Source organism: Mesoplodon densirostris, chromosome 18, assembly GCF_025265405.1.
Source record: "Mesoplodon densirostris isolate mMesDen1 chromosome 18, mMesDen1 primary haplotype, whole genome shotgun sequence".
NCBI lineage: Eukaryota > Metazoa > Chordata > Mammalia > Artiodactyla > Ziphiidae > Mesoplodon > Mesoplodon densirostris.
This window is the reverse complement of record NC_082678.1, coordinates 4,864,913-4,881,298: the sequence shown is the minus strand read 5'-3', so window position 1 is coordinate 4,881,298 and position 16,386 is coordinate 4,864,913. Positions and strand designations below refer to the sequence as shown.

At 38.9% G+C, this 16,386-nt stretch overlaps 2 protein-coding genes across 5 annotated transcripts in view; one reads left to right on the top strand and one right to left on the bottom strand.

Moving 5' to 3' along the window:
- The window catches only part of FBXL20 (F-box and leucine rich repeat protein 20), a 95,674-nt gene that overhangs the window by 17,381 nt on the left and 61,907 nt on the right, over positions 1–16,386 (top strand). The window lies entirely within an intron of this gene.
- On the bottom strand, positions 10,935–11,205 carry LOC132478562 (small ribosomal subunit protein eS27-like). Its single transcript, XM_060081781.1, has one exon. It carries the CDS (start codon positions 11,188–11,190, stop codon positions 10,936–10,938), a length of 255 nt encoding a protein of 84 aa, XP_059937764.1. The 5' UTR covers positions 11,191–11,205; the 3' UTR covers position 10,935.

Here is a 16,386-nt window from a genome sequence, read left to right as displayed (position 1 = left end):
CCTAGAGCTTATTATATAAGGTAGAGTTTTAACTGAATTTTCCCACATATTGATAGTTCATCTTCTCCCCACTGGTTTTGAAATGCCATTTCTGTCATAAAACCAATTAACTGAATTCAAAGGTCTGTTTTGAACTGTGTTCTGTTTCTTCTATTTTTTTATCGCCAGTACCACAATTTTAATTAATTGGTTTTATACATTAATATGAGGGAATTTATATAATATTTTCCTTCCCATTCAAGAATATGATAGGGAGTTCTTCCTTTAAGATCTTAACACAGTTTGGGTTTCCCTGGTGGTGCAGTGGTTAAGAATCCGCCTGCCAATGCAGGGGACATGGGTTTGAGCCCTGGTTCGGGAAGATAAGTCTGCCATCAGACTTACAGAAGTCAGGACATTATTCTTTGGAGGAATTGAACATGAGAAGTTCAGGACCTAGGACCCTAAGCCCAGAGGCGAATGAAGCTAAGATGCCACAGCGAACAGTGGAACCTGCTAGTCTCCTTCCCTCACCTAGTTCCAGAATTCCATCAGGCAGGTAAGAGATTAGAGTCTTCCTTCTACTAAGAGAAGGCTCCAGAGAAAAGATAGCTGAATTTAAAATTCTGCTTATGTATCAACAGGCTTGTGCCTATCGGTGTTGATTTTTAAAAAAAAAAATCTGTTAACATGTTTTTGTTCATTTTTTATGGCTGTTGGCAGACAACCTCGTAAAGTCATTCATGACCAAACTCTTTATAGAACTGTCCCATAAAGCATACATTCTAGGAAATCTACAAAAGCCTTGGATTAGTAAAATGGGGAGAAAAAAAGGGAGGGGGGCTAACTAATAAGAGGTTGCCAACATTTTTAAAATGTGTCATATACCATTGATATTTTAAAACAAAATACAGATTAATTTAAACCAAATCTAAAGGGTATAATCCCAGCATTTAAAAATAGAATGCATGTAGATTTATGAAAAATATCATTGTCCTTATAGTTTTTGTTTTGTCTTGGGTCACCACTGGTTTGGGGAGATAGGCTCAAGCATACTGCCAAAGAACAGAGTTATCAAGCCTGTGTTCTAGGCTAAGTCCTAATTTGTTTGTACATCCAGTAATGACACTGGCTTGCTTTTTCTCAGTCTGTATTGATTTTTTTTTTTTCTTCCATACGCGGGCCTCTCACTGTTGTGGCCTCTCCCGTTGCAGAGCACAGGCTCCGGACGCGCAGGCTCAGCAGCCATGGCTCAGGGGCCCAGCCGCTCCGCGGCACGTGGGATCCTCCCGGACCGGGGCACGAACCTGTGTCCCCCGCACTGGCAGGCGGACTCCCAACCACTGCACCACCAGGGAAGCCCTGTATTGATTTTAATTTTGATTTTTTAAAAAGATTTATTCATTATTTATTTATTTATTTATTTATTTATTTTTGGCTGCATCAGGTCTTACTTGTGGCAGGTGGGATATCTTGTTGCGGCACGCGGGCTTCTCTCTAGTTGTGATGTGCGGGTTTTCTCTTCTCTAGTTGTGGCAAACAGGCTCCAGGGCGCATGGGCGCTGTAGTTGTGGCGCTCTGGTTCCAGAGCGCGTGGGCTCTGTAGTTTGCAGCACATGGGCTCTCTAGTTGAGGCGCGCGAGCTCAGTAGTTAGTTGCCCTGCAGCATGTGGGATCGTAGTTCCCTGACCAGGGATCGAACCCACGTCCCCTGCATTGTAAGGCAGATTCTTTACCACTGGACCACCAGGGAAGTCCTAATTTTGATTCTTTTTTAATGTTTAAGAAAAATAACTAAATGTAAATCTATTTTAGTATATTCTGTATGCCTATGTAAATTACATTTCTTTATTTATGTTGGTTCCCTCTTTGGTTTCTTAATTTTTTTGTATCCAGCTTTACTGAGATATAATTGACATATAACATTGTGTGAGTTTAAGGTACACAGCATGATGATTTGACATACGTGTATTTTGTGACTACCACAGTAAGGTTATTTAACATATCTGTCATCTCACATAGTTAATGATGTTTGTTTTGAATGTGTTTTTATTTTATTTTATTTTGGCTGTGCTGCATGGCATGTGGGATCTTTGTTCCCTGACCAGGGATCAAACCCGTGCCCCCTGCAGTGGAAGCAGAGTCTTAACCACAGGACTGCCAGGGAAGTCCCAGTGGTGTTTGTTTTGTGGGAGAACATTTAAGATCTACTCTCAGCAACTTTCAAGTATACAGTATAGTAATGTTCACTATAGTCACCATGCTGTAGATTAGATTTATAGAATTTATTCAACTTATAACTGGATATTTGTACCCTTTAACCACCTTCTCTCATTTCCCCCACTCCTCAGGTCCTGGCAACCACCGCTTACGAGATTATACAGTATTTGTCTTTCTCTGATTTATTTGACTTAGCACCATGCCTTCTAGGTTCATCCATTTTGTTGTAAAAGGCAGGATTTCCTTCTTTTTTGTGTCTGAATAATATTCCATTGTACATATATACCAATGTTTTCTTTATCCATTAATCTGTTGACAGACACTTAGATTGTTTCCATATCTTGGCTATTGTAAATAATGCTGCAGTGAACATGGAGGTGCAGATATCTCTTTGAAATAGTAATTTCATTTCCTTGGATATATACATCAAGTGGGATTGCTGAATTATATGGCAGTTTTGTCTTTAATTTTATGAGGAACCTCCATACTGTTTTCCATAGTGGCTGTACCAATTTACATTCACACTAACACTGCTCAAGGGTTCACTTTTCTCCACCTCACCAGTACTTATTATCTCGTGTCTTTTTTTTTTTTTTTTTTTTTTGCGGTACGCGGGCCTCTCACTGTTGTGGCCTCTCCCGTTGTGGAGCACAGGCTCCGGACGCGCAGGCTCAGCAGCCATGGCTCACGGGCCCAGCCGCTCCGCGGCATGTGGGATCCTCCCAGACCAGGGCACGAACCCATGTCCCCTGCATCGGTTGGCGGACTCTGAACCACTGCACCGCCAGGGAAGCCCTCATATCTTTTTGATTATAGTGATTCTAACAATTGTGAGGTGATATCTCATTGTGGTTTTGACTTGTGTTTCCCTGATGATGTTGAACACCTCTTCTTATACTTTGGAAAAATTTCTGCTGAGAGCCTTTGCCCATTTTTATTTATTTATTTATTTATTTATTTATTTATTTATTTATTTTGTTATTATTGTATGAGTTCCTTATATATTTTGGATAATAATCCCTCATCAGATATAGAGTGTACAAATGTTTTCTCCCATTTTATAGGTTGCCTTTTCCTTTTGTCGATTGTTTCTTTGGCTGTGCAGAAGCTTTTTAGTTTGATGTTGTTCCACTTGTTTTTTGCTTTCCTTCTTGTGCTTTTGGTGTCATATCCAAAAAAATCATGGCCAAGACCAATGTTAAGGAGCATTTTCACTATATTTTCTTCTAGGAGTTTTAGGCCTTACATTTATTTAAGTCTTTAATCCATTTTGAGTTAATTTTTGTGAGTGATGTAATATAGAGGTCTCATTTTATTCTTCTGCATGTGAATATACAGTTTTCCCAGTACCTACTATTGAAGAGACTATCTTTTCCCCATTGAGTCTTCTTGGCTCCCTTTTCAAATATTAGTTGACTGTATATTCATGGGTTTGTGTCTGGGCTCTTGATTCTGTTCCATTGGTCTGTGTGTCTGTTTTTATGCTAGTACATAAATGTTTTGATTACTAAAGCTTTGTAATGTAGTTTCAGGTCAGGAAGCGTGATGCCTCCAGCTTTGTTCTTCCCTCTCAAGATTACTTTGGCTATTCAGGATCTTTTGTGGTTCCATATAAATTTTAGGATTGATTTTCTATTTCTGTGAAAAATGCCATTGGAATTGTGATAGAGATTGCATTGCATTTGTACATCACTTTCGGTGGTATGGACATTTTAACAATATTAATTGTTACAGTCCATAAACATGGATATATTTCCATTTATTTGTGTCTTCAGGTTTTCTCATCAATGCCTTACAGTTTTTATGTACAGATCTTTCACCTCCTTGGTTAAATTTATTGCTAGGTATTTTATTTCATTTTTAATTTTTTTAATTGCAGTGTAGCTGATTTACAGTGTTGTGGCAATCTATGCTGTACAGCAAAGTGACTCAGTTTTATACATATAGACATTCTTTTTAAAATATTCTTTTCCATTATGGCTTATCCCAGGGGATTGGGTATAGTTCCCTGTGCTATACAGTAGGACCTTGTTGTTTATCCATTCTAAATGTAATAGTTTGCATCTACCAACACCAAATTCCCAGTCCATCCCTCTCCCTTCCCCCCCCCCCTTGGCAACCACAGATCTGATCTCTATGTCTGTGAGTCTGTTTCTGTTTTGTAGATAGGTTCATTTATGCCATATTTTAGATTCCACATACAAGTGATATCATATGATATTTGTCTTTCTCTTTCTGACTTACTTCACTTAGTATGATAATCTCTTGTTGCATCCATGTTGCTGTAGATGCCATTATTTCATTCTTTTTTATGGCTGAGTAATATTTCATTGTAGAAGAAGATGTACTACATCTTCTTTATCCATTCATCTGTTGATGGACATTTAGGTTGTTTCCATGTCTTAGCTATTGTGAATAGTGGTGCTATGAACATAGGGGTGCATGTATCTTTTTGAGTTATAGTTTTGTCTGGGTATATGACCAGAAAGTGGGATTGCTGGATCATATGGTAATTCTATTTTTAGTTTCCTGAGGAACCTCCATACTGTTTTTTATAGTGGCTGCACCAACTTACATTCCCACCAACAGTGTAGGAGGGTTCCCTTTTCTCCACACCCTCTCCAGCATTTGTTATTTGTAGACTTTTTAATGGTGGCCATTCTGACTGGTGTGAGGTGGTACCTCATTGTATTTTTGATTTGCATTTCTCTAATAATTAGTGATGTTGAGCATCTTTCCATGTGCCTACTGGCCATCTGTATGTCTTCTTTGGAGAAATGTCTGTTAAGGTCTTTTGCCCATTTTTTGATTGGATTGTTTGTTTTTTTGTTGTTGAGTTGTATGAACTGTTTGTATGTTTCAGAAATTAAGCCCTTGTTGGTTGCATCATTTGCAAATATTTTCTCCCATTCCATAGGTTGTCTTTTTTTTTTTTTTTAATGGTTTCCCTTGCTGTGCAAAAGCATGTAAGTTTGCTTAGGTCCCGTTTGTTTATTTTTGTTTTTATTTCTATTGCCTTGGGAGACTGACCTAAGAACACATTGGTACTATTTATGTCAGAGAATGTTTTGCCTGTGTTCTCTTCTAGGAGTTTTATGGTTTCATGTCTTATCCTTAAGCCATTTTGAGTTTATTTTTGTGCATGGTGTGAGGGTGTGTTCTAACTTCATTGATTTACACGCAGCTGTCCAACTTTCCCAGCACCACTTGACGAAGAGACTTGTCTTTTTCCCATTTTATATTCTTGCCTCCTTTGTCAAAGATTAATTGACCATAGGTGTGTGGGCTTTCTATTCTATTTCTGGGCTTTCTATTCTGTTCCATTGATCCATATATTTGTTTTTGCACCAGTACCACACTGTTTTGATCACTGTAGCGTTATAGTAGTGTCTGAAGTCTGGGAGAGTTATTAGGTATTTTATTTTTTTATATTATTTTATTTATTTATTTTTTTTGCGGTATGCGGGCCTCTCACTGTTGTGGCCTCCCCCGTTGCGGAGCACAGGCTCCGGACGCGCAGGCTCCGGACGCGCAGGCTCAGCGGCCATGGCTCACGGGCCCAGCCGCTCCGCGGCATATGGGATCCTCCCAGACCGGGGCACGAACCCGTATCCCCTGCATCGGCAGGCGGACTCTCAACCACTTGCGCCACCAGGGAGGCCCTATATTATTTTAAATGAGATTGTTTATTTTCATCTAGTTTGTTCTTAGTGTATAGAAGTGCAACAGATTTTTGTATGCTGATTTTGTAACCTGCAGCTTTAATGAGTTATTAGTTCTAATGGTTTTATGGTGTAGTCTTTAAGATTTTTCTGTATAAAATCATGTCATCTGCAAACAGAGATACTTTTACTTCTTCCTTCTGATTTGGATGCCTTTTATATCTTTCCTACCTAATTGCTGTGGTTGGGACTTCCAGTACTGTGTTGACTAGGAGTGTTTAGATTACCTTTGTCTTGTTTCCGATCTTAGGGGAAAAGCTGTCAGCCTTTCACCATTGTGAAGTGAGCTGTGGACTTGTCATATATGGCCTTTATTATTTTGAGGTACATTCCTTCTATATCCAGCTTGTAGATGATTTTTTATCAGGAAGCAATGTTGAATTTTCTCCAGTGTTTTTTTCTGTATCTATTCAGATCATATCATTTTGGTCTTTCATTCTGTTAATGTGGTTTATCACATTGATTAATTTGTGTGCATTGAACCATCCTTGTATCACAAGGATAAATCACATTTGATCATGGTGTATGATTTTTTTAATGTGATGTTGAATGTGGTTCGCTGTTATTTTACTGAGAATTTTTGCATCTAAATTCATCAGGGATATTGGCCTATAGTTTTCTTGTAGTTTCCTTCTCTGGCTTTGGGTAATGCTGGCTTCATAAGATGAGTTTGGGAGTGATTTCTCCTCTTCAATTTTTGGGGAAGAGTTTGAGCAGGATTGACGTTAATTCTTGCTTATATGCTTCCTAGAATTTTCCAGTGAAACCATCTAGTCTTGTGCTTTTCTTTGTTGGGAGGTTTTGATTACCGATTCAGTCTCCATACTCATTATTTGTCTATTCCGATTATCTACATCTTCATGATTCAGTCTTGGAAGTGTTAAAAAAGAATAAACAAAACCTGTTGCACATTAAAATGTTGAAGAGTTTATTTGAGCAGACATTAATTTAAATTGCATAACACCGGTCCAGAAGAGATTTTAGAAGTGCTCCATGCACAGGAGCTATGGGCAAGGTTTTTATAGACAAGACACCGAAGCAAAGTAGTTATTTGATTGGCTGTATCTTAAGCAGTTGCCTTATTTGGGATTGTTCTTAAGTTTCATTTTCTCAGATTCCAGTGCATTTACACTGGCTTAGGTTTTGGTTTGCAACGTGGGCTACCAAGGCATTAGAACCACCTCAGACAATTGAACCCCAATTGCCTCCTTGTTTAATTACCTTAATAGTAAGTGGTCATGCTTCTAGGAATTTATCCATTTCCCATAGGTTGTCCATTTTATTGGGGTAAGATTGTTCATAGTAGTCTCTTATGATCCTTTATATTTCTGTGCTATCAGTTGTAATGTCTCCTCTTTCATTTACAATTTTTTTCTTTTTTTTTTTGTTTACAATTTTATTTGAGTCCTCTCTTTTCCCTTGGTTAGTCTAGCTATAGGTTTGTCCATTTTGTTTATCTTTTTAAAGAACCAAGTGTTAGTTTCATTAATCTTTTATATTGGTTTCCTTTCTCCATTTCGGTTATTTCTGCTCTGATCTTTATTATTGCTTTTTGCGGACATTGGGCTTAGTTTGTTCTTTTTCTACTTTTTTTTTTCTACATTTCTACTGAAATGTTAGTTGTTTATTTAGGATCTTTCTTTTTTCTTAATATAGGCATTTATAGCTATAAACATTCCTCTTAAAACTGTTTTTGCTGCATCCCATAAGTTTTGGTTTGTTGTGTTTCCATTTTTGTTTGTCTCAAGATATTTTTTGATTTCCCTTTTGATTTCTTCTTTGATCTATTGGTTGTTCAGTAGTGTGTTGATTGATTTCTACGTATTTGTGAATTTTCCAATTTTCCTTCTGTTACTGATTTCTAGTTTCATGCCTGTGATATTGTGATTTATACGCTTATATATTTTGGTGTTCGTTCTTGATTCCTGACTCACAACTCCCAAAAACCTTTGTAATTTCCTAAGCGAGCAGTGGGAACATCTTTTGTTCTCAGTTCAAAGCCATAAAGGTGAAATGGGTGTCTTTTTATTTACAACAAGCCCCTTTTAACCACACCTGAGTTTGTTAATAAGGTGAATTTTTGAAGGCCCCTAGGTAACTGAATGATGGAGACCAGTTGCCAGGGGAGCCAACTATGATTAGAGGGTTGGAACTTTCAGTTCTACTCCCCATTTCCCCCTTCCCCACCTCTGGGGAGGAGAGAGGAGCTGAAGGTTGAAGCAGTCACCAATGGCCTGTGGTATAATCAATTAATCTGTGTATTGGAGCCTCCATTAAAAAAACCCAAAAGGATGAGGTTCAGAGATCTTCCATGATGGTAGCATCTGCATGCCAGAGGGGTGGTGCACCCCAGTTCTTATGGCGACAGAAGCTCCTGCACTCAGGACCCTTCCAGACCTCACCCTGTGTTACCTCTTTATCTGGCTGTTCATCTGAATCCTTTAAATAAGCTGAGAGGGCTTCCCTGGTGGTGCAGTGGTTAAGAATCTGCCTGTCAATGCAGGGGACATGGGTTCGAGCCCTGGTCCAGGAAGATCCCACATGCTGCAGAGCAACTAAGCCTGTGCGCCACAACTACTGAACCTGTGCTCTACAGCCTGCGAGCCAGAACTGCTGAACCCCTGAGCCTGTAGCCTGAGGACGAAGAGTAGACCCGCTCACCGCAACTAGAGAAAGCCCGCACGCAGCAACAAAGACCCAACGTGGCCAAAAATAAATAAAAATTAAATTAAGTAAATTAAACAATAATAATAATAAACTGAGAGACATACGTTAATGTTTCTCTGAGTTCTGTGCACCACTTCTAGCAAATTAATTGAACCTGAGAAGTGGGTTGCAGGAACCTTCAGTTTATAGCCAGTTGGTCAGAAGCACAAAGTAACACCCTGGACTTGCAATTGGGGTCTGAAGCGGGGGTAGCCTTGTGGGACTGGGCCTTTAACCTGTGAGATCTGATGCTATCTCCTGGTAGATAGTGTCAGAATTGAGTTAAATTTGTAGGACACCCATTCAGTGTCTGCTAAGAAATCGGGTATTGCTTGGGTGTTGGAAAACACACGTCTGAATACCATTGTGATCAGGAAAGATACTTGATATGGTTTCTGTCTTACTGATCTTGTTGAAATTTGCTTTGTGGCCTAACATATGTTCTGTCTTGGAGAATGTTCTGTATATGCTTGAGAAGAATGTGTATTTTGCTGCCACTGGATGGACTGTTCTGTGTATGTTTACTAGATTCATTTAGGCTGTGATGTTGTTAAAATCTTCTGTTTGCTTATTAAATCTCTGGAAGATCTGTTTTTGAGAGTGAGGTATTAAAATCCCCTGCTACTATTGTATTGCTGTTCGTTTCTCCTTTTAGTTTTGTTATATTTGCTTTATATATTTAGGTGCTCCAGTGTTGGGTGCATAAATATTTACACTTGTATCTTTTTGATGAATTGACCCCCTTTATCATTATATAATCACCTTCTTTGACTCTTGGTTTCTTTATTTCTGTCTTCCTTTAGTGGAAGCAAGCTTAATGTCATCTAGTTAAAGCTCCTTCTCAATGGAAGAATCTACTCTATGACATCGCTGATATTGGAGAGACTGGCTGACCAGTAATGGGGAGAGCTCACAGCTTTACACATTTATTTAAGCCAAATCTGTCTTAAACACATTGTCTCCACTTCTCCTAGGTTGGTTATCTTGAACAGTATAGAACTACTTGATTGTAAAGGACAATTCTTCAGCTATTCAATAGCAGCTATAATGTTCTTCCATTGAACATTTTGAGTATTCCTCTTATCTTTACCATTTTCCACAAAACTTAGCTTTAGAACCTCTCAATATCCTGGGATCCATTTTCTAAATGATATTTAGTTGATTTCCTTTCACAAATGTGACATTAGAGTTATTGACAACTACTCATTGACAACCACAACAGTAGTTTTGTCCCTTGGTCTGGTCTGCTTTCCATTAGTGTATCCTAAGATTACAGTTTTTCTTTTCTTTTAAAATTTGTTACAGGAAGTCACATAAGTAACTCATGATAAACTAAAACTCCCTGTTTTTTGTGAAACTAGGTTTCTAGTTTCATATTTATATAACTGGTAAATGCTTAATTTTAGTGAGAGATTTAAAAAAAATTACCCTGTTTAGTTTCCTCATTATTTAACGTTAATTAATTCATTCATTTTTGGCTGTGTTGGGTCTTCAGTGCTGTGTGCGGGCTTTCTCTAGTTGCGGCGAGTGAGGGGTGCTCTTCATTGTGGTGCGCGGGATTCTCATTGCGGTGGCTTCTCTTGTTGCGGAGCACGGGCTCTAGGTGCACGGGCTTCAGTAGTTGTTGCTTGCGGGCTCTAGAGTGCAGACTCAGTAGTTGTGGCACACAGGCTCAGTTGCTCCGTGGCATGTGGGATCTTCCCGGACCAGGGCTCGAACCCATGTCCCCTGCATTGGCAGGCGGATTCTTAACCACTGCGCCACCAGGGAGGTCCCTAGTTTTCTCTTGATACTGTCCTTTTGAAATCACGTTGAACCCTGATTCTGTTATCCAAGGTTATTATTTATCCTAATGAGTTTCATGGTATCCAGAAGTTTAGTAAATATACTTATGACTTTATTCAAGCTATCTAAAACTATTGCATGGGTATTTTGGTTAAACATGGGAGTTTGACTTAATACATTTATTTCCTTTCTTTTCAAATAGCACTAACATTATAATAAAAGAATAAAAAGGAGTATAAGATCACAGGAACAAGAATGACAAAAAAAATTATAGAAGATAAAAAAATTAGTAGAAAAGTGTTAAATAATTTAGCCAAGTAGAGGGAGGTACAGTCTGGGTTGTCTGCAGAGACTAGCAAGCAAGTTTACAAAACCTCCAAAAAGACTCAACACTTGGGAGTAAAAAGTGAAAATACAAGAATGAGGCTTGAGATTAAAAGTAGGTAATGGTTGACGAAAGTTTTTTTTAATCAAAAATGTGTTTATTGGGATGGTTTCGCATTCATCTTGACTCTGGGGGCTTTTAGTGCTGCTTCCGTCTGAAGGAGTATCCTTCCGTAAGCCTTGCTTTTCCTCCTGTAGGCTGGCAGAGGACGGTAGAGCAGCCAACACACAGAACTACTGTTGGTGCATGGCCAAAGACAGTGGTGATTTTATAGCATCCTGAGCATTTCACATCCATGAAATAGGAATTAGGGCACCGCACCAGGCTCTTCTTCTTGTGTTTCCTCTTCTCCTCTTCTGGAGAGGGACGAAGGAGATCCTTTGAGAGAGGCATGTTCTCGTGGGGAGGTCGTCACCGTCGGAAAGGCTGAAGAAAGTCTTAAATTAAGTGGTTGAATCCTATGTAAACTACTTCTTCCCCCTCTAGGAAACTGGGCATTTTTTTTTCTTCAAGAAAATGGAGGCTGAGGGTTCTGGATCCAGGAATATCAGGTGTATGAAAAGGATAGGGATATGGAGCCAAACAGTGAACTTACAATAGCTTCTTAATGCCATGAAAAGGAGTGGACAGCCAAGGATAACCTGATAGCTGAGGAAAGCCTCCAAAATGAGAGGCCAAACAAACACATAAAAGAAACAAGGTAGAGAGCAGAGGGGAAAAAACTGCGGGTAGGGCAGAGGGGAAGAGGTATTAATCTCGAAGAAATGAAATGTTGCATCTTCAGAAAACAGAATGCTCTTTTGAAACTCTTTCAATAAATAAGAAATAACTCTTGGAAATAAAAAATGATACCCCCCCAAAAAAAAATAGTGGAAAGATTGGAAGTAAAGTTGAAGCAATTTCCTAGGAATTAGAAAGAAAATATTAAATGAGGAAAATAGGAGACAAATAATTTAAAAAATTAAAGATAGACCAGGAGGTCCAATATTTGACTAATAGGAGTTTGAGCATGAGAGCACAGAGAAAATACGGGGAGATGATACCAACAGGTTTCCAAAGCATTTTCCAAACTGAGTCATAGATTTGCAAGTTGAAAGATCTGATAGAATAATAAAAAAGACACAGATCAAGAGGACTGATTATGAAATTTCAGTAAACTGGGATACAGAGGCTATACTAAATGCTTCCAGCAAGAGTAGCTAGAGGTTACATTCAAAGGACCAATCAGAATAGCATTCCATATCACAGTAGTAACATAGGAAGACAGAAATGCATTCAGCAGTATCTTCAGATATCTTCCGTGGAAGGGATTTCCAACCTATAATTTTATTCTCAGCCATATTATCAATCAAATGTGAGTCTAGGATAAAGATATTTTTAGACATGCAAGTGACCAGAATTTCAGTTCTCATGAGCCTTTTTTCCCCCATAAGTTACTAGTGAATGTACTCTTAAATAGGAAGGGAAAAGAAATCGGGTCCAAGACTCAGAATTCAGTCAAAGAGAAGAGCCAAGGGAGAGCCCAAGGTGACAGCTCTGTACCTGGTCTACAGAGTCCCCCCACAGAGGGAAGCAGAAGAAAGAACAAAGGGTTCTGGGAAGTTATGGCTTCGGGAAAAAACAATATCTGGTGTGTTTGAGCATATGGAAAATATTGATAGACATGTGACAGATGCTGGAGCATTTGAGGAAAAGTTAAAAATATATAGAAAGTAGAAAAAATGAGGTTGTCTTTAATTTGTAGGGAGAAAGAGTGCATGGTCCTATTGTTCTGCTTGGCTCAGCACTCAGTAGTATCTGTCCAGTATTACATTCACACTCACTCTTTATTTAAACAAAGATTGTCATAAAATTACATAGGGTATGGAGGCTAGAGGTAGAGGTTGAAACTGAATACTTACATTCCTTGGCAGTATGTCGATAGGTAATATCTAAATTTGATAAATCAAGCATATTAAGAAAAACAGACGTAAATATCAAAAGAACCCCCTAGAAGATTCGATAGGGTATAGGGGTAGGGTGGACCCTACTGTTTTTCCAATGTCCTTTTGTCTTGGTTGACTTTTTATATAAAAATTCAGTTGTTATATTGTATATTATAGAGACCTCTTTCTAGATATATATATATATATATATATATATATCAATTAATAACAGCCAAATATTTAGCTATATCATGCATCCTTTGTTTAGCTATCATGTTCATAATAGCACCACTGTCTTATTCATATCATGGCCTAGGAAGTCTAATAGATTTCCTTTGTCTATTAATTTGGTATCACTTTTCCTTAATGACTGTCTTACAAAGTTATTTCTTCTCTTCCTTTTTAAAGAATCTTTGTTCTGATTTAACATATTGTTTCTTTTGGTTCCTTTTAAATCTAAAATATAATTTCTGGCATGCAGTTAGGGTATCTAGGGTACTGTGTACTTTGTTTCTTACATTATCTAAAACAGGGGAATGCTTTTTCTACAAATAAGTAGCATGGCTGTATTATAATACCATTGCCTTGGAAATATTTCCAGAGCAGTAAGATGATTTAGAATGTGTGTTTGTGAGTGAGTTGTAAAATTACTATCTGACATATGTCTTGGAAAATTCCACAGATTCTGCCAGTTTTCAGTTTCTGGCACAATGACTAGAATTTGTACATGAGGAAGTCAAACCCTACTCTCCTCTGATTTACCACCCGCCCTGGCATTTTGGAATATGAGATTCAGTTAAATGCTTACTAATCCTGAGTCAGATCCCATCATGGCCTTGTTGTATCTACTAGTAGTTGTTTTGTGTGTATATAGTGTGGTGGAGCTGGGGTAAGTGGAGGAGAAAAGGGGAGGACATATAATTATATTGCCACCTTGACTTTAAAATTCTTTCCTTTCACTTCATAACTTCAAAAGAGGTTTTCAGTAGGGCATGGAAGATTTCCAGGATTGAGCAGTACCCAAAAGGAGTTCCAGTCATATCCAGTAGTTCATCAAAGTTCATGGAGTCGTCTGGAATGTTGCTGTGGATAGTTAAACCTGATTAAGTAGAAGATTCTCAACAGAAAACAGAATAAAAGTGTATACTGGGCTTCCCTGGTGGCGCAGTGGTTGAGAGTCCGCCTGCCGGTGCAGGGGACGCGGGTTCATGCCCTGGTCCGGAAAGATCCCACATGCCGCGGAGCTGCTCGGCCCGTGACCCATGGCCGCTGAGCCTGTGGCCACAACAGTGAGAGGCCCGCGTACTGCAAAAAAAAAAAAAAAGTGTATACTTATTTTAGACTGAGAGCAATGGATTGGTAGTGGATATTGATTTCAGTTAAAGAAACAGAAGTCAGGATAAAAGAAAGCTTGTAATATTGAGTCAGATATTAGAAAGTGTCCATAGCAGAAAGTTTGATCTATTAAGTAATGTATCTGTTTTCTAAATGTATCCCTTCCTTGGTGTTTTTATCTAGGGATTTCTTTCTTAAGATAAATTTAGTCATGATATGGTAATGCACTGACAGCAGTTTGCTTCTAAAAAGCAATTATATTTCTACTAGGGATAAGATGTTAGGTGGAGGAATTACAAACTTACTTTGTTTTAGGTTTATTTAGCCATACAAAAATGTTTTTCCTCTTAGATTTTGGCAAGAAAACTAACCAGTTGGAAAAACATCTGGTGTTGGTTGAGTGAGGGAATGGCATAATCAGTAAAAACTACTTATAGGAAAAAATCGTTTTCAAAAAATCTCTGCAGCTTCAACTCTGGATTTCTTCATGACGGTTCATTCAATCTCTCTCAGAAATTTTCTTCCCACCAAAAGATTTTACCTATGTTCGGCTACTTCAGTATGTCTCAAATTTTATTCAAATCTATGAAATTTAGATCACGAGTCATGAACTTCTAAAATGTAGAATGTGTTTTCATAACTTTTGCTGTCTAACAACCGCTCTAAAACCTAGTGGCTTGAAACAGTTATTCAGTCTGGCAGTTCTTCTTCTAGTCACCCAAAAAGGTCGCCCGTGAGACTGAAGTCCTCTGGTGGCTTGACTAGGGCTCGAGTGTCTAAGATGGCCTCATGTACAGTCTGAGACCTTGGTGTCACTGTCAGCCGGTGCTCTTTTTCCACAAGGCCTGTCATCATTCACAAGTTTAGCCTGGGCTTTCTTACATGGTGGCAGGAGTGTTTGAAGAAGGTAAAGTTTTGGTTAAGGCTTAGCTTGGAAGTTGCAGTGTTATTTTCACCCCATTCTTTTGGTCAGATCAAGTCATCATGTGAACTCAAATGCAAAGGGTGGGAAAGAAAGACTCCACCTATTGAAGGGAGGTGCAGCAAAAGCCCATTGCAAAAGGGTATTGTAGCAAGGAGATAAGATTCTTTGGAGGCCCTTATTATAAGATTCTACCATGGTCTGCCCTCTGGTTCCAATGATTCTCATTCTTGTGGCGTGCAAATCATTCCCTCCCAAGACCTCAAAAGTCTTATATCCAAAAACAACCTGTATAAATACACAAATAAATAATGGTGAAAACCTGTAACTTGTTATCTGCATTTGATTTAGAGGTGGATGAGGGTCCTCATCTGCAGTTCCTCTTGATCCAGAGACCTATGAACTAAAAAGAAAAGTTATCTGCCCCGTACACTCAACATATACCGTTATTCACAGAGATAGAATAACGGCAATATACATTCACCCTAAAAAGGGGAAGTAACAGGAGGCATGTAGCATATATCAATTCTGAAATGTAGCAGACACATTGTCAAGGTCACCTACTCCAGGTGAAATGGAACAGGACCCTATGGTCCTCCCCCACCATGTCCTCTGCCTCCTTTTGTCTGTAGAAAAACTTTAGCTAAAGAGTTTAATCAGAGAATTGAGAAAATGCAGAAGCAAAGGAAAACAGTCAAACAAGACCAAATATTAATAGTTTAGTTATTAAACAAATTCAAGGACCTTTAGTTCCTCCTCATGGGCTGTAGGTAATATTCTATGTCCTTTGAGCTGTTTTGTAGGTATTGAAACCCCCACCAGGTGGAAGAAGTTTACTACATGATGACCAGACTGTAGCCATGGCATGAGCTGCCATAATTCTGAGAACTGGCCTCAAGGAAATGGGAACAAACCGACCCTGGAACTGAAGATTAACTGTACTTAAAATCAGGATGACGCTGATCAGACCACCGCATGACCAATTTCAAGATGACTGTCAGAGCTGACTATTTGGTTCCTGCACGTAGCCCCACTACCTCCGCCTATCCACGCCTGAAACTCCCCTTTAAAAGCTCTTGCCCACTGATTGTCAGTGGGGAGTTGGCCTTTGGGCATGAGTCCACCCTCTCCCCTGGTTGCTGGCCTCTGAAATAAAGCAAATTTTACTTTCCACCAACCTTGCCTCTCAAGTATTGGCTTTCGAGCGGCAAGCAGCTGGGCCCTACTTTTGGTAACACGGAAGCAGGAAACGTGCCTTGATTGGGGCCCAGTTCTGCTTCCTGGGAATGGTTCCCTAATCTATTGTTCTCTGTGATTCTTGGTACTGCATTACGAGCTCTTAACACTGCTTTCTGAGAGGTCTGTCCTTTTACATAAGAAATATCTTATGAAGCTAATTAGCTTTCT